Source organism: Mus musculus, chromosome 16 (genome assembly GCF_000001635.26).
Source record: "Mus musculus strain C57BL/6J chromosome 16, GRCm38.p6 C57BL/6J".
Taxonomy (NCBI): Eukaryota; Metazoa; Chordata; class Mammalia; order Rodentia; family Muridae; genus Mus; species Mus musculus.
Window position 1 is genome coordinate 48485352 of NC_000082.6, and position 27624 is coordinate 48512975.

The 27624-nt window shown below is 41.4% G+C and overlaps 1 protein-coding gene across 1 annotated transcript in view; it reads left to right on the plus strand.

Annotated features, from left to right (window-relative positions):
• Morc1 (microrchidia 1) overlaps window positions 1-27624 on the plus strand; it is a 199669-nt gene that overhangs the window by 54115 nt on the left and 117930 nt on the right. Inside the window, exons 10-13 of the mRNA NM_010816.1 lie at window positions 13396-13475; window positions 14743-14813; window positions 16954-17018; window positions 24846-24989. Coding sequence (NP_034946.1) covers window positions 13396-13475; window positions 14743-14813; window positions 16954-17018; window positions 24846-24989 — 360 coding nt within the window. The remainder of the gene's footprint in view (window positions 1-13395; window positions 13476-14742; window positions 14814-16953; window positions 17019-24845; window positions 24990-27624) is intronic.

Genomic DNA, 27624 nt, shown 5'->3' on the forward strand with positions numbered 1-27624 from the left:
TGGGGTAGTCTCTGGATAATCCATCCTTTCATCTTAGCTCCAAACTTTGTCTCTGTAACTCCTTTCATGGATATTTTGTTCCCAATCTAAGGAGGAATGAAGTATCCACCCATTGGTCTTCCCCCTTCTTGATTTTCTTGTGTTTTGCAAATTGTATCTTGGGTGTTCTATGTTTCTGGGCTCATATCCACTTATCAGTGAGTGCATATCTAATGACTTCTTTTGTGATTGGGTTACCTCACTAAGGTTGATATCCTCCAGATGCATCCATTTGTCCAAGAATTTCATAAATTCATTGTTTTTAATTGCTGAGTAGTACTCCATTGTGTAAATGTACCACATTTTCTGTATCCATTCTTCTGTTGAGGGACATCTGGGTTCTTTCCAGCTTCTGGCTATTATAAATAAGGCAGCTATGAACATAGTGGAGCATGTGTTCTTATTACCAGTTGGAACTTCTTCTGGGTATATGCCCAGGAGAGGTATTGTTGGATCTTCCGGTAGTAGTATGTCCAATTTTCTGAGGAACCTCCAGACTGACTTCCAAAGTGGTTGTACAAGCTTGCAATCCCACCAGCAGTGGGTGAATGTTCCTCTTTCTCCACATTCTTGCCAGCATCTGCTGTCACCTGAATTTTTGATCTTAGCCATTCTGACTGGTGTGAGGTTGTTTTGATTTGCATTTCCCTGATGATTAAGGATGTTGAACATTTTTCAGATGCTTCTCAGCCATTCAGTATTCCTCAGTTGAGAATTCTTTGTTTAGCTTTGAACCCCATTTTTAATGGGGTTATTTGAATTTCTGGAGTCCAGCTTCTTGAGCTCTTTGTATATATTGGATATCAGTTCCCTATCAGATTTAGGATTGGTAAAAATCCTTTCCCAATCTGTTGGTGGCCTTTTTGTCTTATTGACAGTGTCTTTTGCCTTATAGAAGCTTTGCAATTTTATGAGGTACCATTTATCAATTCTTGATCTTACAGCACAAGCCATTGCTGTTCTGTTTAGGAATTTTTCCTCTGTGCCCATATCTTTGAGGCTTTCCCCTACTTTCTCCTCTATTAATTTCAGTATCTCTGGTCTTATGTGGAGGTCTTTGATCCACTTAGACTTGAGCTTTGTACAAGGAGATAAGAATGGATCAATTCACATTCTTCTACATGATAACTGCCAGTTGTGCCAGGATCATTTGTTGAAAATGCTGTCTTTTTTCCACTGGGTGGTTTTAGCACCCTTGTCAAAGATCAAGTGACCATAGCTGTGTGGATTCATTTCTGGGTCTTCAATTCTATTCCATTGATCTTAAAGATTTATTTATTTACTATATGTAAGTATACTGTAGCTGTCTTCAGACACCCCAGAATAGGGCATCAGATCTCATTACAGATAGTTGTGAGCCATCATGTGGTTGCTGGGATTTGAACTCATGACCTTCAGAAGAGCAGTCGGCACTCTTAACCACTGAGCCATCTCTCCAGCCCCTTAAGTTCTTTAATGAGCTAAAAATTTTACTTCCTATAACAACCCTGTGAGATCAGTACACTGTTGTCATCCAACTACAAATGATGAAACAGAAGTTCTGCAAATGTGATTGGCTCAACCTTATATTAATATAGAGGGTACACATTAGCCTGAACCCAGGCAGAAAGACTCTCTGAAGTCCAATTTGTGTTCATTTGTTCATGAAGCTGTTTTGACTTGTGTAATCTGTTTTGCATCTGTTAAGATAATGGAAAAGAGTTATCAATAAACTAAACAGACTCCAGCTATCAACACTTTGATTGGTGTGACCTGTTTATATCAGCAGTCAGTGAAAAATTTACATCATTGCTTCCATTCTTTAAAGTTACCATATCAGGCTGCAGAGATGGCTCAGTGGGTAAGAGCTCTTGCTGATATTCCAAAGAACTTGAATTCAGCTCCTACCACCCATATTTGGAGGCTCACAACTGCCTGCTAACTCTAAGTTCCGGGGATCTGACAACCTCTTTTGGCCTCTTCAGACACCTCAAAAGTATGACATATACATAGACAGGTACATGTTGTGGTAAATCTCCTCCCAGCCTTCTGCTCCACCTTCCCTTTTGCCTGCCTCAATCATCAGCTCTCCTTTATTTTACAAATTAAGGTGGGAAGCAGGTTTAAAGGAAATCACCTGAGTGCTGACTCATTCCTTGTTTATAGCCACTCACAGGAGAACAGAATTAACATCAAATATAATTAGCCCCAGGGCTATCCATAACACATACACATAAATAAAAAAAAAAAAAACAAACGAATCTCTAAAAACTTTTTAAATGTCAGAAAATATAAAGGCATTTCTAGATCAGGTCACAATTTAAAGGCTGTTACTCATGGGTTGCCAGGCTGTTTCTGAATGTATATGTAGGAAGCATGTTAGTAAGGACATAGACACACTTGCACATTTCCTGTAGTTTAAAAACCATCACAAAATGATGAATCAGGTATGAGGCTGTCTCAGAAGTCAGTGGCTCAATTTGGCCCATGGACTGTAGTTTGCCTTCCCTCGTGTAAACTCATTCAATGCACAGATTTATACACTGCTTTTTATCCATCTTAGGAAAGCTTGACTTTCCGCAAATGATCTCTGTACTTTGGGTATGTTTAATTAATAGTGATTTTACTAATCAGGATTCTCTAGAGAAAGAACTTGATAGTTAGGGACTTTGATGTGGGGATTCATCACATGATTGTGGAGTTCAGGACCTCTTACCAACTGCAGTATGCAAACTGGTAGCCCAACAATACCGGTAATATAGTTCAGCTTGAAACCAACTGCCTGATGACCAGGGTAGTAGATGGTACATCTTTTATTCTGAGTCCAGTGGCTCAAGGACCTGGGCAGGGAATGAGTAGGTAACTGACAGCACATGCAAGCCCAGAATCTGACATTCTGATGTTTCAAGACAAGAGAGTTGAGTGCCTCAGCTCAAGCAGAGCTTGGATTAGCCTGTCTTCGTTTTATGTTTCTACTCCTCTTGAGGAGGTGGGCTAAGTCCAGACACACTGATGAGAGAGGGTTGTCTTTGTTCATCTGTATCTTGAAATGCTCATCTCCTCCAGGAACACCTTGTCAGACACACTTGGAAGTAACATTTTACCAGCTTTCTGGTCATGACTCAGTTATGTTGACACATAGAATTAGCTGTCCTGTGCCTTTCTAAATGAGATTTTTGTGACTGGTGGGCTCCTGAGTCAATAGGACTGTGAGACAGAAGCACAGAGTGAGGGATGTTGTGCTTTGGGCTTTCTCAAGTCTAACATTCTAGAATGTTCCTTTCCATGATGATTTAAGATAAAATTTAAGAGCCAGGTTCCAAGGATCCTCTATACGTGCCTATAGCTTTAACTGTATTAGAGTGACCTATTCCACTAAACTTTTTCTCGTAGAGTTTTTTTAGTTGGCATATATTATTCATAATGGTATGGGTTTTATTATAACATGTCTATTATACGTGAACATGCATTTCAACCGTGTTCTCCTCCATTAATCTCTTCCATCTTCCAAAGCAGCCGGTCTTTCTACCACTCTACATGCATGAGTGTGTATGTGTGTGTGTGTGTGTGTGTTTACAGGACCCTGCGTGGGAACTTGTTTATACCAAATGATGGGAAAGTCTTTCTTGTTCTGCTTTGCTACTGCTATGGTAAACACCATGACCAAAAGCACCTTGGGGCAGAAAGGGTTTATTTCATTTTATACTTCAAGTTCACATGAAGGGAAGTCAGTGCAGGAACTCCAAACAGGAACCTGGAGGCAGGAACTGAAGCAGAAGCAAGGGAAGAAGGCTGTTTATTGGCTTGCTCAGCCTGCTTTTTGACAATAACCAATCACCTGCTCAAGGGTGGTACCACTCCCAGTGCTCTGGGCCCTTCCTCATCAATCACTAACCTAGAATATATGCACAGACATGATCATAGGCGAACGTGAAGGAGGCATTCTTCTCAATTGAATTTCCCTCTTTCCAGATGACCACTACTTGTGTCAAGTTGACAAACAGCTAACCAGCTCACTCCTCTATCAGCTGTTATCTGTGTATACATTCTCTTGACAGGATGCTGATGGGTCTGATCTTGCACAGATCTAAGCATTTAACCACAGCTTCTGTGCGTTCTAGAATGCAGCTTCTGTGTCATGTCCAGAAGTTGACATGCACATTTTTCTTTAAAAAAAATTTTAATGATTTTTTTAAAAATTTATTTTATATGAGAATATTGTAGCTATCTTGAGACACACCAGAAGAGGGCATCAGACCCCATTACAGATGGTTGTGAGCCACCATGTGGTTGCTGGGAATTAAACTCAGGACCTCTGAAAGAGCAGTCAGTGCTCTTAACCACTGAGCCATCTCTCCAGCCCAGCATGCACACTTTTTTTCCTCCTTCTGCTCTTACACTCTTTCTGATTCTTTTTTCTGCAGTGGTCTTCAAGTCTTGGAGATAGTGTTAGAGCTGGGCCACTTATGTCTTGTCATTCAAAGTTATTTCTTCTCTGTTCTTTGACAAGTTGCGAGTTTCTGCAGTCTCTGCTGACCACTGCAGAAAAGCTGCTCTTGCTAAAGCAGACAGCAGTATGATTCTGTGAGCATCAACAGGGCTATTTTAGAAGGCAGTTTGACAGGCACATCATGTCTATGTAGCAAAATAACAGCATGAGCTTCCTCACTGGGGGCTACGACTGCACCCCAAGCTGTATGCTATTGGCCAGGTTTACAGTACCAGATGTGAATCCCCTCCCAAGGAGCAGCACCAAGTCCAATAAGAAAGCAGTTAGTTACCCCCATAACAGGCTTGCCACTGTAGCACAAGTGGGAGCATCTCCCCTGGCTGGAGTCCATAGCTATGTGCGTATTGATGATAATTCTTCCCAGAAGCCTGCTCAGCCCCTTCCTGCCCAGGGAAGGCTAGCCAGCAGAGAGGACGCTTCCAGCACAGTTCCAGCTTGCTTTCTCAATGTCCTGTGACTAAAACGTGTGGCATCGTTAGGCTCTTAACCACTTGTTCTTGTGGGAAAGCAACAGCAGGAGCAATAGTCTAGATTCGTTTGAGAGCTTCTGGAGCCTCCCGATCAACAACCCGTGGAAAGCTGCACCTCCGTCTTACCCCTGATTTGTTTCCCTTGAGTTCATAGATACATAGATATACACACATATTCCCCCCCCCTCTTGGTTATTCTAGAAACTGTTCGCTGTCACTAAAACAATGGACCTTAAAAATAGAATATTTCATCAAGACAGCAGAAAGTGGGGCTTTTAGTAGGTCAAAATTACTTTTTTTTTTTTCATTTTTTTTATTAGGTATTTAGCTCATTTACATTTCCAATGCTATACCAAAAGTCCCCCTTACCCACCCACCCCCACTCCCCTACCCACCCACTCCCCCCCTTTGGCCCTGGCGTTCCCCTGTACCGGGGCACACAAAGTCTGCGTGTCCAATGGGCCTCTCTTTCCAGTGATGGCCGACTAGGCCATCTTTTGATACATATGCAGCTAGAGTCAAGAGCTCAGGGGTACTGGTTAGTTCATAATGTTGTTCCACCTATAGGGTTGAAGTTCCCTTTAGCTCCTTGGGTACTTTCTCTAGCTCCTCCATTGGGAGCCCTGTGATCCATCCATTAGCTGACTGTGAGCATCCACTTCTGTGTTTGCTAGGCCCCGGCATAGTCTCACAAGAGACAGCTACATCTGGGTCCTTTCAGTAAAATCTTGCTAGTGTATGCAATGGTGTCAGCATTTGGAAGCTGATTATGGGGTGGATCCCTGGATATGGCAGTCTCTACATGGTCCATCCTTTCATCTCAGCTCCATACTTTGTTTCTGTAACTCCTTCCATGGGTGTTTTGTTCCCACTTCTAAGGAGGGGCATAGTGTCCACACTTCAGTCTTCATTTTTCTTGAGTTTCATGTGTTTAGGAAATTGTATCTTATATCGTGGGTATCCTAGGTTTTGGGCTAGTATCCACTTATCAGTGAGTACATATTGTGTGAGTTCCTTTGTGATTGTGTTACCTCACTCAGGATGATGCTCTCCAGGTCCATCCATTTGGCTAGGAATTTCATAAATTCATTCTTTTTAATAGCTGAGTAGTACTCCATTGTGTAGATGTACCACATTTTCTGTATCCATTCCTCTGTTGAGGGGCATCTGGGTTCTTTCCAGTTTCTGGCTATTATAAATAAGGCTGCTATGAACATAGTGGAGCATGTGTCCTTCTTACCAGTTGGGGCTTCTTCTGGATATATGCCCAGGAGAGGTATTGCTGGATCCTCCGGTAGTACTATGTCCAATTTTCTGAGGAACCGCCAGACTGATTTCCAGAGTGGTTGTACAAGCCTGCAATCCCACCAACAATGGAGGAGTGTTCCTCTTTCTCCACATCCTCGCCAGCATCTGCTGTCACCTGAATTTTTGATCTTAGCCATTCTCACTGGTGTGAGGTGGAATCTCAGGGTTGTTTTGATTTGCATTTCCCTGATGATTAAGGATGTTGAACATTTTTTCAGGTGCTTCTCTGCCATTCGGTATTCCTCAGGTGAGAATTCTTTGTTCAGTTCTGAGCCCCATTTTTTAAGGGGGTTATTTGATTTTCTGAGGTCCACCTTCTTGAGTTCTTTATATATGTTGGATATTAGTCCCCTATCTGATTTAGGATAGGTAAAGATCCTTTCCCAGTCTGTTGGTGGTCTTTTTGTCTTATAGACAGTGTCTTTTGCCTTGCAGAAACTTTGGAGTTTCATTAGGTCCCATTTGTCAATTCTCGATCTTACAGCACAAGCCATTGCTGTTCTGTTCAGGAATTTTTCCCCTGTGCCCATATCTTCAAGGCTTTTCCCCACTTTCTCCTCTATAAGTTTCAGTGTCTCTGGTTTTATGTGAAGTTCCTTGATCCACTTAGATTTGACCTTAGTACAAGGAGATAAGTATGGATCGATTCGCATTCTTCTACATGATAACAACCAGTTGTGCCAGCACCAATTGTTGAAAATGCTGTCTTTCTTCCACTGGATGGTTTTGGCTCCCTTGTCGAAGATCAAGTGACCATAGGTGTGTGGGTTCATTTCTGGGTCTTCAATTCTATTCCATTGGTCCACTTGTCTGTCTCTATACCAGTACCATGCAGTTTTTATCACAATTGCTCTGTAGTAAAGCTTTAGGTCAGGCATGGTGATTCCACCAGAGGTTCTTTTATCCTTGAGAAGACTTTTTGCTATCCTCGGTTTTTTGTTATTCCAGATGAATTTGCAAATTGCTCCTTCTAGTTCGTTGAAGAATTGAGTTGGAATTTTAATGGGGATTGCATTGAATCTGTAGATTGCTTTTGGCAAGATAGCCATTTTTACAATGTTGGTCCTGCCAATCCATGAGCATGGGAGATCTTTCCATCTTCTGAGATCTTCTTTAATTTCTTTCTTCAGGGACTTGAAGTTTTTATCATACAGATCTTTCACTTCCTTCGTTAGAGTCACGCCGAGATATTTTATATTATTTGTGGCTATTGAGAAGGGTGTTGTTTCCCTAATTTCTTTCTCAGCCTGTTTATTCTTTGTGTAGAGAAAGGCCATTGACTTGTTTGAGTTAATTTTATATCCAGCTACTTCACCGAAGCTGTTTATCAGGTTTAGGAGTTCTCTGTTGGAATTTTTAGGGTCACTTATATATACTATCATATCATCTGCAAAAAGTGATATTTTGACTTCCTCTTTTCCAATTTGTATCCCCTTGATCTCCTTTTGTTGTCGAATTGCTCTGGCTAATACTTCAAGTACTATGTTGAAAAGGTAGGGAGAAAGTGGGCAGCCTTGTCTAGTCCCTGATTTTAGTGGGATTGCTTCCAGCTTCTCTCCATTTACTTTGATGTTGGCTACTGGTTTGCTGTAGATTGCTTTTATCATGTTTAGGTATTGGCCTTGAATTCCTGATCTTTCCAGAACTTTTATCATGAATGGGTGTTGGATCTTGTCAAATGCTTTTTCTGCATCTAACGAGATGATCATGTGGTTTTTGTCTTTGAGTTTGTTTATATAATGGATTACATTGATGGATTTTCGTATATTAAACCATCCCTGCATCCCTGGAATAAAACCTACTTGGTCAGGATGGATGATTGCTTTAATGTGTTCTTGGATTCGGTTAGCGAGAATTTTATTAAGAATTTTTGCATCGATGTTCATAAGAGAAATTGGTCTGAAGTTCTCTATCTTTGTTGGATCTTTCTGTGGTTTAGGTATCAGAGTAATAGTGGCTTCATAAAATGAGTTGGGTAGAATACCTTCTACTTCTATCTTGTGAAAAAGTTTGTGCAGAACTGGAGTTAGATCTTCTTTGAAGGTCTGATAGAACTCTGCACTAAACCCGTCTGGTCCTGGGCTTTTTTTGGCTGGGAGACTATTAATAACTGCTTCTATTTCTTTAGGGGATATGGGACTGTTTAGAAGGTCAACTTGATCCTGATTCAACTTTGGTACCTGGTATCTGTCCAGAAATTTGTCCATTTCGTCCAGGTTTTCCAGTTTTGTTGAGTATAGCCTTTTGTAGAAGGATCTGATTGTGTTTTGGATTTCTTCAGGATCTGTTGTTATGTCTCCCTTTTCATTTCTGATTTTGTTAATTAGGATTTTGTCCCTGTGCCCTTTAGTGAGTCTAGCTAAGGGTTTATCTATCTTGTTGATTTTCTCAAAGAACCAACTCCTCGTTTGGTTAATTCTTTGAATAGTTCTTCTTGTTTCCACTTGGTTGATTTCACCCCTGAGTTTGATTATTTCCTGCCGTCTACTCCTCTTGGGTGAATTTGCTTCCTTTTTTTCTAGAGCTTTTAGATGTGTTGTCAAGCTGCTAGTATGTGCTCTCTCCCGTTTTTTCTTGAAGGCACTCATAGCTATGAGTTTCCCTCTTAGAAATGCTTTCATTGTGTCCCAAAGGTTTGGGTACGTTGTGGCTTCATTTTCATTAAACTCTAAAAAGTCTTTAATTTCTTTCTTTATTCCTTCCTTGACCAAGGTATCATTGAGAAGAGTGTTGTTCAGTTTCCATGTGAATGTTGGCTTTCTGTTATTTATTTTGTTATTGAAGATCAGCCTTAGTGCATGGTGATCTGATAGGATACATGGGACAATTTCAATATTTTTGAATCTGTTGAGGCCTGATTTGTGACCTATTATGTGGTCAATTTTGGAGAAGGTACCATGAGGTGCTGAGAAGAAGGTATATCCTTTTGTTTTAGGATAAAATGTTCTGTAGATATCTGTCAGATCCATTTGTTTCATCACTTCTGTTAGTTTCAGTGTGTCCCTGTTTAGTTTCTGTTTCCATGATCTGTCCATTGGTGAAAGTGGTGTGTTGAAGTCTCCCACTATTATTGTGTGAGGCGCAATGTGTGCTTTGAGCTTTACTAAAGTTTCTTTAGTGAATGTGGCTGCTCTTGTATTTGGAGCATAGATATTCAGAATTGAGAGTTCCTCTTGGAGGATTTTACCTTTGATGAGAATGAAGTGTCCCTCCTTGTCTTTTTTGATGACTTTGGGTTGGAAGTCAATCTTATCAGATATTAGGATGGCTACTCCTGCTTGTTTCTTCATACCATTTGCTTGGAAAATTGTTTTCCAGCCTTTCATTCTGAGGTAGTGTCTATCTTTTTCTCTGAGATGAGTTTCCTGTAAGCAGCAAAATGTTGGGTCTTGTTTGTGTAGCCAGTTTGTTAGTCTATGTCTTTTTATTGGCGAGTTGAGACCATTGATGTTAAGAGATATTAAGGAAAAGTAATTGTTGCTTCCTGTTATTTTAGTTGTTAAAGGTGGCATTCTGTTCTTGTGGCTGTCTTCTTTTAGGTTTGTTGAGGGATTACCTTCTTGTTTTTTCTAGGGCGTTGTTCCCGTTCTTGTATTGGTTTTTTTCTGTTATTATCCTTTGAAGGGCTGGATTCGTGGAGAGATAATGCGTGAATTTGGTTTTGTCGTGGAATACTTTGGTTTCTCCCTCTATGATAATTGAGAGTTTGGCTGGGTATAGTAGCCTGGGCTGCAGTTTGTGTTCTCTTAGTGTCTGTATAACATCTGTCCAGGCTCTTCTGGCTTTCATAGTCTCTGGTGAAAAATCTGGTGTAATTCTGATAGGCTTGCCTTTATATGTTACTTGACCTTTTTCCCTTACTGCTTTTAGTATTCTATCTTTATTTAGTGCATTTGATGTTCTGATTATTATGTGTCGGGAGGAATTTCTTTTCTGGTCCAGTCTATTTGGAGTTCTGTAGGCTTCTTGTATGTTCATATGCATCTCATTCTTTAGATTTGGGAAGTTTTCTTCAATAATTTTGTTGAAGATGTTTGCTGGACCTTTGAGTTGAAAATCTTCATTCTCATCCACTCCTATTATCCGTACGTTTGGTCTTCTTATTTTGTCCTGGATTTCCTGGATATTTTGAGTTAGGATCTTTTTGCATTTTCCATTTTCTTTGATTGTTGTGCCGATGTTCTCTATGGAATCTTCTGCACCTGAGATTCTCTCTTCCATCTCTTGTATTCTGTTGCTGATGCTCAAATCTATGGTTCCAGATTTCTTTCCTAGGGTTTCTATCTCTAGTGTTGCCTCGCTTTGAGTTTTCTTTATTGTGTCTACTTCCCTTTTTAGGTCTAGTATGGTTTTGTTCATTTCCATCACCTGTTTGTATGTTTTTTCCTCTTTTTCTGTAAGGACTTCTACCTGTTTGATTGTGTTTTCCTGTTTTTCTTTAAGGACTTGTAACTCTTTAGCAGTGTTCTCCTGTATTTCTTTAAGTGATTTATTAAAGTCCTTCTTGATGTCCTCTACCATCATCATGAGATATGCTTTTAAATCTAGGTCTAGGTTCTCAGGTGTGTTGGGGTTCCCTGGACTGGGCGAAGTGGGTGTGCTGGGTTCTGGTGATGGTGAGTGGTCTTGGTTCCTGTTAGTAAGATTCCTCCGTTTACCTTTCGCCATCTGGTAATCTCTGGAGTTAGTAGTTATAGTTGACTCTGTTTAGAGATTGTTCTTCTGGTGATTCTGTTACCGTCTATCAGCAGACCTGGGAGACAGATTCTCTCCTCTGAGTTTCAGTGCTCAGAGCACTCTCTGCTGGCAAGCTCTCTTACAGGGAAGGTGCGCAGATATCTTGTATTTGGACCTCCTCCTGGCCGAAGAAGAAGGCCCAAAACAGGACCTTTCTCAGACAGTGTGTTGCTTTGGCAGTTCCCAGGTGGTACAGACTCTCACCTAAGCAGACTAAATTCCTAAGTTCCTTGGAGTCCCGGGACCAAGATGGCGACCGCTGCTGCTGTGGCTTAGGCCGCCTCCCCAGCCGGGTGGGCACCTGTCCTCTGGTCCGGAAGGTGGCCGGCTGTCCCCGGCCCACACAGGGTGCTGCCTCAGCGCCTCTGTGCTTCTGCCTGTTCCAGAAGCTGTCAGGTTCTCTGGCACACCCTCTCACCTGTTCAGACTAATTTCCTAAGTTCGGCGGGTCTCGGACCAAGATGGCGACCGCTGCTGCTGTGGCTTAGGCCGCCTCCCCAGCTGGGCGGGCACCTGTCCTCCGGTCCGGACGGTGGCTGGCTGTCCCCGGCCCACAAAGGGTGCTGCCTCAGCGCCTCTGTGCTTCCGCCTGTTCCAGAAGCTGTCAGGTTCTCTGGCGCACCCTCTCACCTGTTCAGACTAATTTCCTAAGTTCGGCGGGTCCCGGACCAAGATGGCGACCGCTGCTGCTGTGGCTTAGGTCGCCTCCCCAGCCGGGCGGGCACCTGTCCTCCGGTCCGGAAGGTGGCCGGCTGTCCCCGGCCCACACAGGGTGCTGCCTCAGCCCCTCTGTGCTTCTGCCTGTTCCAGAGGCTGTCAGGTTCTCTGGCGCACCCTCTCACCTGTTCAGACTAATTTCCTAAGTTCGGCGGGTCCCGGACCAAGATGGCGACCGCTGCTGCTGTGGCTTAGGCCGCCTCCCCAGCTGGGTGGGCACCTGTCCTCCGGTCCGGAAGGTGGCCGGCTGTCCCCGGCCCACACAGGGTGCTGCCTCAGCGCCTCTGTGCTTCTGCCTGTTCCAGAAGCTGTCAGGTTCTCTGGCGCACCCTCTCACCTGTTCAGACTAATTTCCTAAGTCCGGCGGGTCTCGGACCAAGATGGCGACCGCTGCTGCTGTGGCTTAGGCCGCCTCCCCAGCCGGGCGGGCACCTGTCCTCCGGTCCGGACGGTGGCTGGCTGTCCCCGGCCCACAAAGGGTGCTGCCTCAGCGCCTCTGTGCTTCCGCCTGTTCCAGAAGCTGTCAGGTTCTCTGGCGCACCCTCTCACCTGTTCAGACTAATTTCCTAAGTTCGGCGGGTCCCGGACCAAGATGGCGACCGCTGCTGCTGTGGCTTAGGCCGCCTCCCCAGCCGGGCGGGCACCTGTCCTCCGGTCCGGACGGTGGCTGGCTGTCCCCGGCCCACAAAGGGTGCTGCCTCAGCGCCTCTGTGCTTCTGCCTGTTCCAGAAGCTGTCAGGTTCTCTGGCGCACCCTCTCACCTGTTCAGACTAATTTCCTAAGTTCGGCGGGTCCCGGACCAAGATGGCGACCGCTGCTGCTGTGGCTTAGGCTGCCTCCCCAGCTGGGTGGGCACCTGTCCTCCGGTCCGGAAGGTGGCCGGCTGTCCCCGGCCCACACCTCAAAATTACTTTTTATGTGTTTTTCTGAGCATTTCAGGCAGAGATAATTGCTTGGGGACTGGGAGAAGTCATTTATACAGTGTCAATGATGAGCTGATCGAGAGAGCTATGTGTGAGAGAGCTATGTATGTTAACTGGAAACTTTGACAATGGAGGACTTTTCGTGATCTTGTATTCCCTTTTTGAGAGTTCTCCAGTTTTGCGCGTGTAAGTGAACACCTGTGTGGGAAGAGATTTTAATCTCACTCTGGACTCATGATTTCCTTACTGTGAATTTTCCTCAAGGAAAATTGCCATGTATTAAGAGGCAAGTGAAGTTTTCATAGGTATGGAGTCTGCTAATGCATCAGGTAGGTGGAACTTACTCAGTGAATCTTTCCTTCTTAACAATTGCATATTTCAACCGGGCGTGGTGGCGCACACCTTTAATCTCAGTACTTGGGAGGCAGAGGCAGGCGGATTTCTGAGTTTGAGGCCAGCCTGGTCTACAAAGTGAGTTCCAGGATAGCCAGGGCTATACAGACAAACCCTGTCTCAAAAAAACAAACAAAAAAACAAAAAAACCAAAAAAAAAACCCAAAAACTAAAAAACAAACAAACAAACAAACAAACAAAAAAACCCAAAAAACCAATTGCATATTCCTGGAGTACATAGTCTTACTGAAGAATATTCTCTTATTAATGCTCTTTAAAATGATAATCTGACTTGATGATGTTCTTTTCTTCTTCCCAGAAAATACCAATATACTACATCTTCTTTCAAAGGGAAGTTTAAAACTGAAGTTCAAAAGGCAGAAGAAGCAGTAAAGAGGGGTATGTTGGTTTCTATGGTCAAATCATTATGGTTCATCCACTTAGCAAATGTTAATCAAACACTTATTCTCAGGAAGATACTGCTCTAGGCATTGTGGGTATTGTGGACACTGTCACTGTCAGGCAAATGCAGCTCCAGTCTCTGGAACTTAAAATGCATTATTTCTCTCTGGTTTAATTGTGATATAATTTAGTAACTTTTTCACATTTACCCTCCCCCACAACTTCACCCTCCTCCACCGTGTGTGTGTGTGTGTGTGTGTGTGTGTGTGTGTGTGTGTTTTGGTCAATGAACAACCTGCAGGAGTCAGTTCTTTCCTCTTGTGATGTAGGTTCTGGGACTCCAAACTCAGGTCATCTAGCTTGGCGGCATGTACATGCCTGCTAGTATGATAAGCCATGTCACAGACCTATAGTTTAGCTTCGTAAGTGTGATCTCTGTGCTAGACAGAGTAACTATTGCTGTGATAAAGCACAGAAAGCAACTTGGGGAGTAAAGAGTTTACCTTATTCACTTTCTATATAACAGTTCATCATTGAAGGCAGTGAGGCAGGAACTCAAGCGGGGCAGAAACCTGGAGGCAGAAGCTGATGCGGAATCCTTAGAGGGGTGGTACTACTAATTGGCTTGTTCCTTATGGCTTACTCAGCCTGCTTTCTTATAGAACCCAGGATGAACAGCCCAGGGTGATACTAGCCCTCTCACACCAACCACAAGTTTATAAAATTTATAAAATGCCCTCCAGGCTTTCCTGTAACCCAATTTTCTGGAGGCATTTTCTCAATTGAGCTTTCTCCCTCTTGGATAACTGTAGCTTGTGCTAAGTTGACATAAAGCTAGCCAGAAAAATCCCCAACATATTAAGAATGAGTGGGTGTGTCATGATGTTATGGTAGCTCATGTTAATGATAAACATTGCCTCTATTTGAACTTGGAAGGTTAGTCAGCAAGCTTTCTGGATCTGCGTGTCTCTACCCCATAGTGCATGTATACACACATGTAGCCTTGCCCTGCATTTTATGTTGGTGACTGGAATTCAAACTCAGCTCCTCATGTGGGCACTCTTACCCACAGCAACAACTTCCACCTGCCTCAGACAGAAGAGGTAAAACGAGTGATCTCTGAGTGTGAGGCACTGAGGGTGTTCAGCTGTAGTCTCCATGCCATTCTCAGTGGTCATGGCTACAAGGATAGAAAGCATGTGCTTAGAAATGGCTTGGAAGAGTCTCTCCGTGACATACATAACTGTTGTGTTTTTGCTCCTAGCTGAACTCCTGTTTAAAGAGGTGCAAGCCAAAGTAAACCAGCCGGACAGAATTGCTTTGTCTTCTACCCAGGTATGAGATACAAAACATCATCTTCAATGAAAAGCCATGCCCTTACTTCCCTCCCGCCCCCGTGCACAGTTGTCTCTGATCATGTAGTTTCCAAACTCCGAAATCCAGACAAGCTCAAAAGCTATGGGTGGTTTAAGCACAGGTAAACAGAAGTGTGAGTGCAGAGAGAGGACAGGAAGCCCAGCGAGAAAGGGAAAGGCTGAGGTGGAGCAAAGATGAGCAGCATCTAGGACTTATTTGGAGCAGGGTGAAAGAGCTTTACAGCCGATTAAAAAAAAATAAAATAGAAGCACTACCAAAAAAAAAAAAGAGAGAGAGAGAAAATAATGAAAAGATGGCAGAAAAATATCTAGCCTATGACGCATCCTCAAAAAAATATCTATTCAAATTATAGCTCTCCATGGATCCAGATAAATGGGGAAAGCAAGAAGAAGGCTAATAAGCAATCCTTCTTCCTAGCACTAGGAATCATAGACCATAATTATGAATATTAATCACAACACTTCCAGCTTACAAAGCTCTTTTCTTGTGAGTTGGTTCGCACAGTTCATAAACAATCCCTGTAATCCTTGTAATATGCCCACGAGTAAGGCACGTTTATAAAGGACTATAATTATTAATTATAGCATACTGCAGCTAACCGAAAAAGAATATAGCTGCAAGATATGCACTGTTAGTCTGCTCTTACCAAAACCATGGCATAACACTTCCACCGCGGTGATTCATTAAGCACTGCATCAACTTGCTTGTGTGCCAAGAGCTGAACAGGAAGGAGGAGAGGAATTCCTTCTCTATTACCTCTGCTACAGGTTAAATACGTGAGTCTTGGCAGTGATTTGGCCTTAACTCTCAGAGCCAGGGACCGGGATCCAGGCCACAGGTCACACGGAAGGGACAGAGTCAGAGAGGGTGTGTGTTAATGCCCCAAGCAAAGTAAGATCATGGCTTTTCCAAGATTCTTATATTGCTGCTGTCATTTTAAAGAATAAAGTAAATCTATCTTATTTTTAATTATCAGTGCCCCCTGCCTTCTGTATATAAGAGCTGAGAGAAATAATCTCGTGGCTCAGGGTCTAGTTCCTCTTCTCTGTGCCTTTGCCCCATGCTGAGTGCTCTATCACGAAGGGCGAGCTCTCTTTGGCCAGCTTGCTTTGTATCTCGGAAGTATCCTGGTTACTTTAATGCAGAGAAGACCGCAAAGTGGAAGGACCTGAACTTAGACCTTTCCCATGCTTTCAGGAAGCTTAATGTGAATTCCTTTTGTGCTCTACCCCTCCCCTTTTAACTTAAAAGACAGTATAAGTGCTGTTCTGTCAGGGATGCAGCCAAGAGTGCCACCATCAAGAGATGCTCTCAGTAAAATATGGTAGGTGAAGCTCTTTGAATGTCTTTTTTATTAGCATATGCTGTGTACACTAATGAATCTCAGTAGAATATTTGCATACATGCATAGGATACATTTGATCACATTAGCTCCATTACCATCCCCCTCTGAGTCCCTATGAAGGTCTTCTCTTTCCAGGTGCTCCCTATAAAAATCTGTTATTATCTATGAGAACAGTAATAATGGATACTTCCCCTTGAGCATAGTTCGAGGGAATGGGAACATACTACAGATGGGGAGGGGATAAATCAATGTATCAGATTAAAATCAAGTCAGGCTGGAGGCTGGCTTTAGAGCATTCTGAAAAGAAAAAGCCCGAGGAACCTATAAATGGAACATTTGGGTAGTGTCAGTCCAGCATTTGATATGGAGGGGACATAAGAGAGGGATACTAACAAAAGTTATTGCTGAAATATATCTCAGTGACTGCAGAGTTCATGCATTGAATAAGTCACTCAAGTTTTCATGTAGTTTGTGTTAAAAAAACCTTCTGCTTCATAGGGAGTAAAATGAAGGCAGAGAGGGTATCTTAGAATGTGAAACAAAAGAGTATGGTAGACTTGGACTTAGGGTGTATTCTAGAAACACTGGGATGAAGCCTATTGCTGTGTGCCTGTTGAGTTCCTGCCATTCGAACTGCATCAGACACGATGAGCTGTCTCTGCTACCCCAGAACCTTCGGATAATAGGGTATCAGCTCAACTGACATCCATTCAATGTCCTTATGGTTCCTCTCAATCAAATATCCTTCTCCAGGATGCATTACAGAAAGCTCTGCAAGACGTGGACACAAAGCATAAAAGTCTTCGCCAGAAACAGAGGTAAGGCTGCGGCTTTCTGTTGGTGAGGAACCCCATGCTGGGTCAAGTTCTTATTTCTAAGTGGGCAGATGTTATGGTAGTTATTATTATGAACATTTCTCTTTATTAGCATGTGATATATTATGATAGTAAATCTTAATGTGATGAGGCTTCCCCAACTAAGGCACACATTGTAAAACATGGGTGACGTTTTTATCGATGTGTACATTTGTGTCTGTATAATGTTGAAGACAAGCCAGAAACCCTCCCAGAATTTGTCAGTTTGGACTTTATGAAGATGTCTATATGAAGAGGCCCGAGCAGGAGAGCATATGACAGCTTCACTATCCCTCTGCCATTTGTCCTTTACTTTAGAGCTTAAAATTTCAAATTAAGAATTAACATTTGAAGGGATGTGTCACTTATATGTATTAAAATAAAAATGGCAAAGCTATCTTACAAAACAAATATTTATGTTTGTAAGTTTGACTTACTCACCATCCCAGATGCTGAGTAAGTTAAATAAATAAATAAATAAATAAATAAATAAATAAATTACTGTTGCACAGACCAAGTCAGGCTTTGAAAAGTGACATCTTTGAGAAACTCCATTTCAAGAAACAGTGGTTAGCTCTGAAGATAGTTTTGATGATACATTTATACCTTTAAACATAAGCTTAAAATGTTAATTATGCAGATACCAAAAGTAAATTTAAAATATTATTAACATATTTCCTAAAATTTAAATTTCATGGAAATTTCTATTGAAAACCGAGATTTTTTTTCTAGTCTTTAGAAAGGAAAACTTTGTTGATAACTCATTTCCAGCTGTAGGGAAATGTATTAAAATTAACCTGAAGTGGCAATGATGGCAGTTGCCCTGAATGGATTTATAGGAGAGTGCTAATTTCTCAATTAAAATTAAAAGTTAGCCTACGAAGTAATGAATGGCATCGTCATGTTCATGAAAATTCTGTGGTTTTCCATTTTGTTTTAGAGAGTCTCACTATGTAGCAATAGCTGGGCTAGAATTCACTCTGTGGACTAGGCTCACAGTTTCTACTAGCCTCTGCTTCTTGAGTGACAGGACTAAAGATGTGTGTGCACTGCCATGCCTATGCTTGTAAATCTACAGACCACCATCTATAGTATATCCCATACTATAGAGTGGGGATGTCATATCTTTTGATGCTCTGTTTTGGGAATCCATGCACTGTCCATATTCTAGTTTATTGCAGAATTATAATCTCATGGTTAAGTACAGATTTTTGAGAAAGGCTTTGATCGATATATTACCTTAGGTATATATGCATTTAGTATTATATAATATGCATGTCAGTAACTCATCCTCTACAATCCGGGGAAAGATCCTACTTGTGGCCATTTTGGGATGAGAAAGGAAGATTTTTATACCTGTTACCATTACAAATTAATTCCTAAAAATCATCTCTCTCAGTCTTCACCATATCCATGTTTAGAGAGACATTTTCCCCATGTTGCAGGTGGGACACTGTTCAAGTAGCTTGTGATTGCCAGGTTACTGTGAACATGAGCCAAGTTTGTGTTTCACATCCTGGTGCTTTCTATAGCTCCATAAGCTTCCTTGTACCCTGGAGATCTGTTCCCCCACCCCCCCACCCCCCTCCCCTGCCTCTCTATCTCTTGTTTTCTCTCTCTCTCTCCCTTCCCCTTTCCCCTCCCCTTCCCTCCCTCCCTTCCCCCCTCTTTTTATTAAGTTTTTAGCACTTAATAGTAAAGAAAAGGAAAAACAAAACAAAGCACTTTATCTAGAGGGAAACAACAATGACAAAAACAAAGCAAAACAAAGACTGTAGTGCTTGCCCAGCCTGTCTATGTTCCGGGTGAATTGGCTTTATTAGCTTTTATTTATAGTTTTTGAATTTTGGCAAATGTTGGAGAAAAAGCTACAGAGAACATTTTCGTCACAGCTTAATCTTCATCAGTTATTTAGAAATTTGACAACATATCCCAAGTGGGAGATAGATGCAGTGTCAGAAATGTTTCTTTTAAGAGCCACATTATCATTTTTTTTTCAATAATACTATTGTGATGACTATTCTTGCCTGTCAACTTGATTATAAATGGAATTAACTAAAACACAAGCAACTGGGTACATCTATAAGTTAAATAATTAGTTAAATAATTTAATGTGGGAAGACCCACTTTTAATCCAGGTCTTTTGAGGTGGGGAAATCCACCTTGAATCTGGACTACACCTTCTGCTGGCAGCCTATATAGAGGACACAGAAGCTGGAAGGTTGGTCTCTTTTCCTGTTTGCCCTCACTCTCATTGGCAAGTCCATTCCTTCACTGGCATTAGAACCCACTGCTTTGGGATTCTGATGGATACTGAAGACCAGCTGAGATCTCCAGCCTTGTGGACTGAACTACTACTGGATTCTTACCAGAAATGCTTCTAGATCAACAGAAGTATAAGGATGAGTTTTTTAGCAATCTAGAATAAGCTTTTCAATTTGTTAATACCTACAGTTACCGAAGCCTCTCCTGGGAGTGTGGAGACTCCTGAAAACCCATGGCGTGAACTAGTTTACAAAGCGAAGGAGACAAATGCCTCTGGTTACTCCGATCCACCAATTGTGAGAGGCAATGGGTTTTGTGACTCCCTATATAAAACTTTGACAATTTGTGGGAAAACAAGGAAAATCATGATCCTGGTCATTTGCTCCTAGGATCTCTGGATAAATTGGCAAAGGAAAAGAATGAGTTCTGTGATAAAATCAAGCAACCTCTCACATTTCCGTGTGGTATAGGATGACAGTGAACTCAGTGGTAAAATTGACAACCTCCAGATGTGCATTAGCAGTCTGATGTTTTCTAAACGTGCTCTGGGAGGGAATCTTCTCTCCATTAACTACAGAATTTACATTATGGAAAATCAATGAGAAGCCTTCATTAGATTGTTGGCTGAATTACAGCGAAAATTCAAACCCCAGCCTGAGACGATTAATTGATAAAGAATGGAATCTTCTAACTTGGGATAGTGATGTATGAGAGGACTCTATTGAGCCTGAGAACTCCAAACCCTCAGTTTTTCAAGCATTTATTTCATCTAAGGAAGTAGTCTCTCCACTTTCAGCAGGAGGTGTACCCCACGCCTCTGAAATATTGCGTTTTATACCTTTGACAAAGGAAATTTGTTCTTCATTGTCTTTTAAACTGTCAGTCACTTTCTTTAAAGGAAACGTCAGGCGAGACAATACTGATGTTCTTCAGGGCCCACCAATAGTTATCTCTAGATCTATAACCAGAATTAACTCTATCCAGGCTCCTGGAGAGGAGATAGAAAGTGCATAGGCCATGGGGAGGTACGCAATCCTACTGAAGAGCTTAGTGAGTTTACTACTTCATTCAAGCAGAAGTATGGGAGATATGTGTGGGAATGGACTTTAAGTGTGTAGGATAATGGTGGAAGGAACATGAAATTTAATCAGTATAATTTATTGAAATGGGCCTAGTGACTGGAGATTCTAGGTTTAATGTAGAAGCTGTACAGTAAAAAAGAAAAGGTGTCAACAATTTGAATGGTCGCTGAAGCATTTGTCAAAAGATAGCCCACTGAAAAGGAGTTGGAGATGTCTTCTATCTCTTGGCTTAGTATTGATAAAGGGATTTAAGGTTCAGAGAAATTGCAGTGCGGGAGTGGGTATACTGTGTACAATACTCCACGATGGGAAGAGTCAGAAGCTAGGCTCTTCACTAATCCTATAAGATGCAAAATGGCAAGAGGGGCACCAGCGAGCATGAAGAGATTTGTTGTTGCCCTTTTTTTTTCTTGTACTAGAACTTGGATTGGAGATGCTACTGCTCAGTTGGATGGATTAAAAGAAGTGGGCTTCATTGGGTCCTGAAGTAGCGGAGATCAGGTGGCAGCACTGAGTCAAAGACACGGTGATCATAGTTATAATGGGCAGCATAGGCAAAGCAATGTCCATAATGATTTGACCCATGATGTTCAGCATAGGCAATGTGATTTTTATGATGGCATGACTTCTATCTTCTATGGACCTTTGATTCTGGGTAATCAATCATGGTGTTTCCAGGCATGGTATTGATAAGAAGCCTATTGCATTTTTTGTTTCATCTATATAAGCAGAAAAATCCTCACATGAAAGAAAGGCTAAATTGGATTATGAGAAAAGAGAATCTTGGCCCATGAACCAATTTCCAGACTTGAGCCCATTTGAAGACCCAGTACCCTTTCGTTCCCCTGAAGAACCATCTTCCTAAAATACCTAAGAGTTGTACTGTTAGCCTTTTTCTAGTCCTTCCCCAGAGGGACGAATGGCCTTTTACAAGGAGAGGAGAACACGGGGAAAGGAAACAATCAGACTTTTCTGGGTCTATTGGATGCTGGTTCTGAATTAATACAGACTCTGTTGGATCTCAAGAAACACTGTGGCCCTCCAGTTAAATTAAGGGCTTACAGAGAGAGGTCAGGTCACTGTGGAGCCTGACTCACAGTGTGCCCAGGGAGTTTTGGAGTTCATCCTGTGATTATTTTCCCAGTCACAGAATGTGTAATTGGGATTGATAAATTCTAACGTTTTCAGGACCTGTAGAGTGAGGGCTATTATAGTTGGAAAGGCTAAAGGAAACCTTTAGAGTTGTCTCTGCCAAGTAAAATTGTTGAATTGAAAACTGTATCACGTCCCTGGATGAATAACAGAAATTAGTGCCACTACTAAGTACTTAAAAGATGCAGGGTTAGTGGTTCCCACCACATCTTCCTTTAGCTCTCCTATCTGGTCAGTAGAGAAGACAAATGGATTATGGAGAGTGACAAAGGACTGTTGAACACCCAATCAAATCGTGACTCCAATTGCAGCTGCTGTACCAGATGTGGTGTTCTTACTTGAGCAAATTAACATATCTCCTGGTACATAGTATATGGCTATTGATCCAGAAAATGCCCTTTTCAGATACCTGTCCGGAAGGAGTACCAGAAGTAGTTTTTCTTTCAGTTGACAAGTCCAGCAGTACACCTTTACCTCAAGGTAAAATTCAAGAGGCCTTCTACCTCAGTGAGATTCTCAGGAGTCTAGTGTGGAGGACATGTAGAAATATTCCTTATGAGGTAAAAGATAAGTTATTTCACTCCCGCCACCAAGAAAGAAGAACATTTTGTGGGTCTATTTGGATTGTGGAGGCAGCAGACTCCTCATTTGGAATGTTACTCTGGCCCATATACCAAGTGACTTGGAAATCTACTAGCTTTGAGTGTAGCCTAGAACAAGAGAAGTATCTTCAACAAGTCCAGGATGTTGTTCAGGCTGCCCTACCACTTGGGACATGATTCAGCACACCTATTGGTTCTTGAGATATAAGTGGTAGATAGGGATGGTGTTTGGTGCCTTTGTGAAGAGGAGACCTTTGGGATTTTGGAGTGAAGCTTTGATACCATCTACAGACACTATTCTCCCTTTGAGAGAGAGCTCTTTGCCTACTATTGGGCCTGAAAGTTTGATAATTGTCCACAAAGTTAACACATAACCTGAACTGCCCATAATGAGCTGAGTATTATCTGACCCACTAAGCCATAAAGTAGGACATTCTGAGTAGCAATCCATTATCAAATGCAAATGGTATATATGTGATGTGTCCAGAGCAGGTCCCTGAAGGCCCAAATAGGTTACAAGAAGAAGTTGTCTAAATGCCTATGGTTCTACTGCAGTTATAGTGCCATCTCCTCCTAGGCATGCACCTATAGCATTATACAGTGTGCCCTGTGATCAGGTGACTGAGGGAGAGAAGACCAGGGACTCTTTTACTGTTGGTTCTGCACATTATGCACGCACCACCCAGAAGTGGACAGGGCAGCATTATAGCCCGTTTCTGGGACAACACTGAAAGGCAATGGTGATGGGAAATCTTCCCAGTGGGCAGATCTTAGGGTAGTACACACGGTCATACATTTTGTTTGAAAGGATCAATGGCCAGGTGTGCAGTTGTTGATGGATTCATGTCAACGGATTGGCTGGATGGACCAGGATTTGAACACAGCATGGTTGGAAAATTGGTGAGAATTATATCTGGGGAAGAAGTATGTCAACAGATCTCTCCAAATGAGTGAAGGATGTGAAGATATTTGTGTTTCATGTAAATGCTCATCAAAAGGTGATGCCAGCAGAGGAAGAGTTTAGTAATCAAGTAGATACAATAACCTATTTGGTGAGCAGTAAGGCTATTTCCCTAGCCATTGCTATATTTAACCAATGGGTCCATGAAAATGTAGCCATAGTAGCAGAGATGGAAGCTATGCATGGGCTTGACAACCTGGACTTCCACTTGCACAAGGCTGACCTGGCTATAGCTGTAGTTGACAGCCAGATCTGCCAACAACAGAGACAAACACTGGTGCCCTTAAGTAAACAGGCTAAGAAAAGAATAAGAGTTAAGAGGGATACTTGATCCAGATTACCAAGTGGATATTGGATTTTTTCTCCACAATGGAGGTAATAAAGATTATGTCTGGAATTCAGGAGGTCTTTTAGGGTGTATTTTGATGTTTCCATATCCTGTAATTAAAGTCAATAGGAAACTACAATAACCTCATCAAGGTCGGATTACAAAGGATATAGGATATATTCCCACTAGGAATGAAGGTATGGATCACTCCTCCAGGAAAAGAACCAAGACTTGATGAGGTACTTGCTGAGGGTGGAGGAAATACAGAATGGGTAACAGAGGAAGGTAGTTATGAAATGTCAGCTAAAGCCACATGACTGCTTACAGAAATGAGTATTACAATCAACATGGGTGTTTCTGTCATATTTTGTTAAGAATTTGTACAGATATTTGTGTTTTCTTTCCTCAATTTCTTTATCATGTAATTTAACACCAATTAAGGGGATATCAATGGTTATCATATATAAGTTGAGGGATTAAAAGAATGTCTCTCAAGAGATATTGCCACCTATTCTAAAAGTTTATAGTGCCTTTGTGGCTATGCGTGGGATAGGTATATCATGTTAGACATAATTATGACACAGTTAAATATATAATTCATTTATGATAGTAGGTGGGATAGAAATATTATGATAGGTGTAACTATGACATATTTATTGTTTTCATTTGGAAATTAAACATGACATAAAGAGATATGATTGTGTGTTGAGATGACAAAGAGTGAACTTGTGATGGTTATTTTTGCTTGTCTACTTGATTATATCTGGAATGACCTAAAATCCAAGAAGATGGCTACACCTGTGAGAGACTTTTTCTTAATTAAATAATTTGAAGACTTTTAATCTGGATCTTTTGGGGGTGGGAAGATTTGCCTTTAATCTGAGCCATACTGTCTGCTGGCAGCCTATATAAAGAACATGGGAGAAGGAATCTTGCTTTCTTTGCCTGTTCTCTCTCTCTCTCTCTCTCTCTCTCTCTCTCTCTCAAAACAACTACTGGATTTTTGGGCCTTTTGCTGGTAGATACCTATTGTTGGATTAGCTGGACACAGCCTGTAAGTCACTCTAACCATTCTATAGGTTCTCTTACTCCAGAGAACTCTGACCACTGTGACTGTCATACCTGTGTCAAACGAGTAAACACAGAGATGTTTCTGGTCCTTTTAGATTTAAGTGAACAGATTTGTGTTTGCATGAATACCTGTGTATGACCTGTAATTTACATATACAGAATACTTGGCTATATGTAGACATCAGCTATACCCACCAGGTTTTACAAAGCATCTGGTATATTACAGGTTATTCTTTTGATGTTTATCTTTTGAATATATTAAAGGATTTATAAATTTTAATTTTTCCTTAATTGAGCAGTTTTAAATAACCTTTCTAAATACAATTCTAGGGCCCTAAGGAAAGCAAGAACTCTCTCTCTGTTCTTTGGAGTGAACACAGAAGACCAACACCAAGCTGGAATGTTCATTTACAGTAATAACCGATTGATCAAAATGTACGAGAAGGTTGGTCCCCAGCTGAAAATGAAGTCATTGTAAGTAGTTCATTTCTCCATTTAAAGGCAGTATAGGGAGGCCACAGTCCATTTCTGTCTGTGGAGCTAGATGTATGATTGACTATAACACCAGTAGGTGTCCTGTTCTTCACTCACTCTTCCTCTCACTATACAGGAATTGATATGCGTAATTTATAATATGATGAAGCTGTGTGCTGTCTCCATGAGAAAATCACATTGTAGGAAAAAATATTGTTTCTAATATATGACCTTATGTCTTTCTATTCCTTATGACATCTCTTCATGTTTCTAATTTTACCAATTAAAAAAGTACTACAAATTAAAGAAATGTTAACAGAGAAAAGAAAAGCCAAACTCTAATCTTGTAAGGAACCATGTTATGGATTCCGTACCTCTTGTCTTGTCAGTTATCTAAGTGTGTGTGTGTGTGTGCGTGTGCGTGTGTGTGTGTGTTTCCAGTCTGTTTAGAATCTAGATTCCATTTTCTGGTGCTAAAGTTCCATAAATTGCTTTGACAGTTATGTGGAATCTTGCAAAGGCATCAGAGGAATAGAGTGATGGTCCAAATATTAAAAAGGTTAATCTCACAACCAAAAAGTCAAAGGGATAGAGTCAGACAAGATGTCCAAGAGTGGTAGAAGGACTCAGGGGGGGTCTTTGGTCTTCTTGCCGCCTTTTGCTCAGGGGAGTCGCTCTTCATTCATTGTTCAGGCAAAAGCAGGTGTGTTGCTATCTCATGTGCTAAGCTCTATGGACACGAAGGTCAAGGGCACTCACCTTTTGCTGAGGATCATTAGTGCACTTTAATACTGTGCACGGACAGTGAAAACAATATTTCTTTATTATCAGTTTTAAGCTTAACATATACAGTGGCCAGTTTCATCATGGCATCTTCATGCATATGCATCACTATAGTTTGTTTTCATTCATCCCCATCTCCCCGTGCTCTTCCCCATGTTCCTGTCACCATGTTCCTGTCACCATGTTCCTGTCCCTTCTAGTGAATGCCCTTTCTCCTCCCCCAGCCCCCCCCCCCCCCCCCCGGCCTAGTGAGTCTGCTTTTCTGCTTTCAATTTCATGCTTTTCTTAAGATCTCTTCCCTTCCTTCTCGTGATCCTTTTTCTAGTTCTCTGTCCTTATAAATACATTCATAATGCACGCTCCCATATATATATAAATATAAATTTAAAACATTAGAGAAAGTGGGCTCTGTTTGTTTTTCTGAGCCTGACTGACTTCTCTTCTGGTTGTATGAAATTTTCTTCCAATCTCATGTTTTTATTTTTCCTTATGGCTGAATAAAATTTCATTTCATATGTGGACCACATTTTCTTTGTCCATCCATCTACTGATGGATGGCTAGGCTGAATCCGTTTCCTGGCATATTGACTACAGTAGTAGTAAACTTGGATGTATAAGCATCTCTGGGATAGGTTAACATAGATGCTGGAGAATGAAGAGAGCTGGGTCATGCGGTACTTCTGCTTCCAGTTTTGTGCCTTTGTGACTGCATGGCTTTGCATTTCTGCCAGCAGTGAAGAGGGGCTCTTCTTTGTCCTCATCTTCACCAGCATTTGTTGTCCTTCCTCTTCTTGATTGCCATTCTTACTAGGGCGAGACAAAATTTCAAAGCAGTTTTTTTCCGGTTTCCCTGAGAGCTAAAGATATTGAACAGCTTCTCAAATACATTTTGGTAATTTGACTTTCTTCTTTTGAGAATGATCTTTTAGTTCATTCATTCGGTATTTAATTTTTACACTTATTTGTCCTGGATATTAATTTCTTGTCTGATGCATACCTGGCAAATGTTTCTCCCACTGTGTAAGCTATCATTCTATACTCTGGTGATTATTAACTCTGTTGTGCAGGGGCTTTTTAATTTCATAATCCCATTTGTCAATTCTTGGGGTTATTTCCCACACTACTAGAATCCCAATCAGAAAATGCATGCCTGTGCTTATATTTTTGAGATGTTTTTCTCTGTGTTTCCCCCTAGCACTTGCAAAGTTTCAGTTCTTACATTGTGGCCTTTGATCCATGTTTAATTAATTTTGTGGTCAGAGTGGGAGATAGGGATCCTCACTCTTCTAAGTATGAAAATTCAGTTTTCTGAGCACCAGTCTTCTCTGCAACGTATGTTTTTAGCAGCTTTGCCATAAGATAGATGATTATGGTTGTGTATGCTTGTTTCTGGGTCCTCCATTCTTGGTTCACAGATCTGTTTTTCTGTCAGCTCCATGCTCTGTGTTTAAGTGTAGTCCATAATACCCAGTGTTGTGATTCTCTTCCACTGATTTTTCTGCTAAGGGTTGTTTTTTGGTGGGGAGGGGGGATATCTTTACTTTGTGCTTCCATATGAATTTTAAGATTTTTTTTTGGTTTGGTGAGAAATGTTATTAGAATTTTGATGGTATTCCTTTGAACCTGTATATTTGGTAATATATTCTTTTCACAATATTAATTATCTTAATCCATGAACATGGGAGATCTTTTCATGTTTCTTTCTTCATTGCCTCAAAGATGTAGAAGTCTTTTATTTCCTGACTTAGGTTTATTTTAGTTGGATTTTTCTGATACTGTGATGGAATTTTCCCATCCTCTTATTATTTGGTATTTTTAAAAGCTATTATGTTATTTTCATGTGTAAACAATA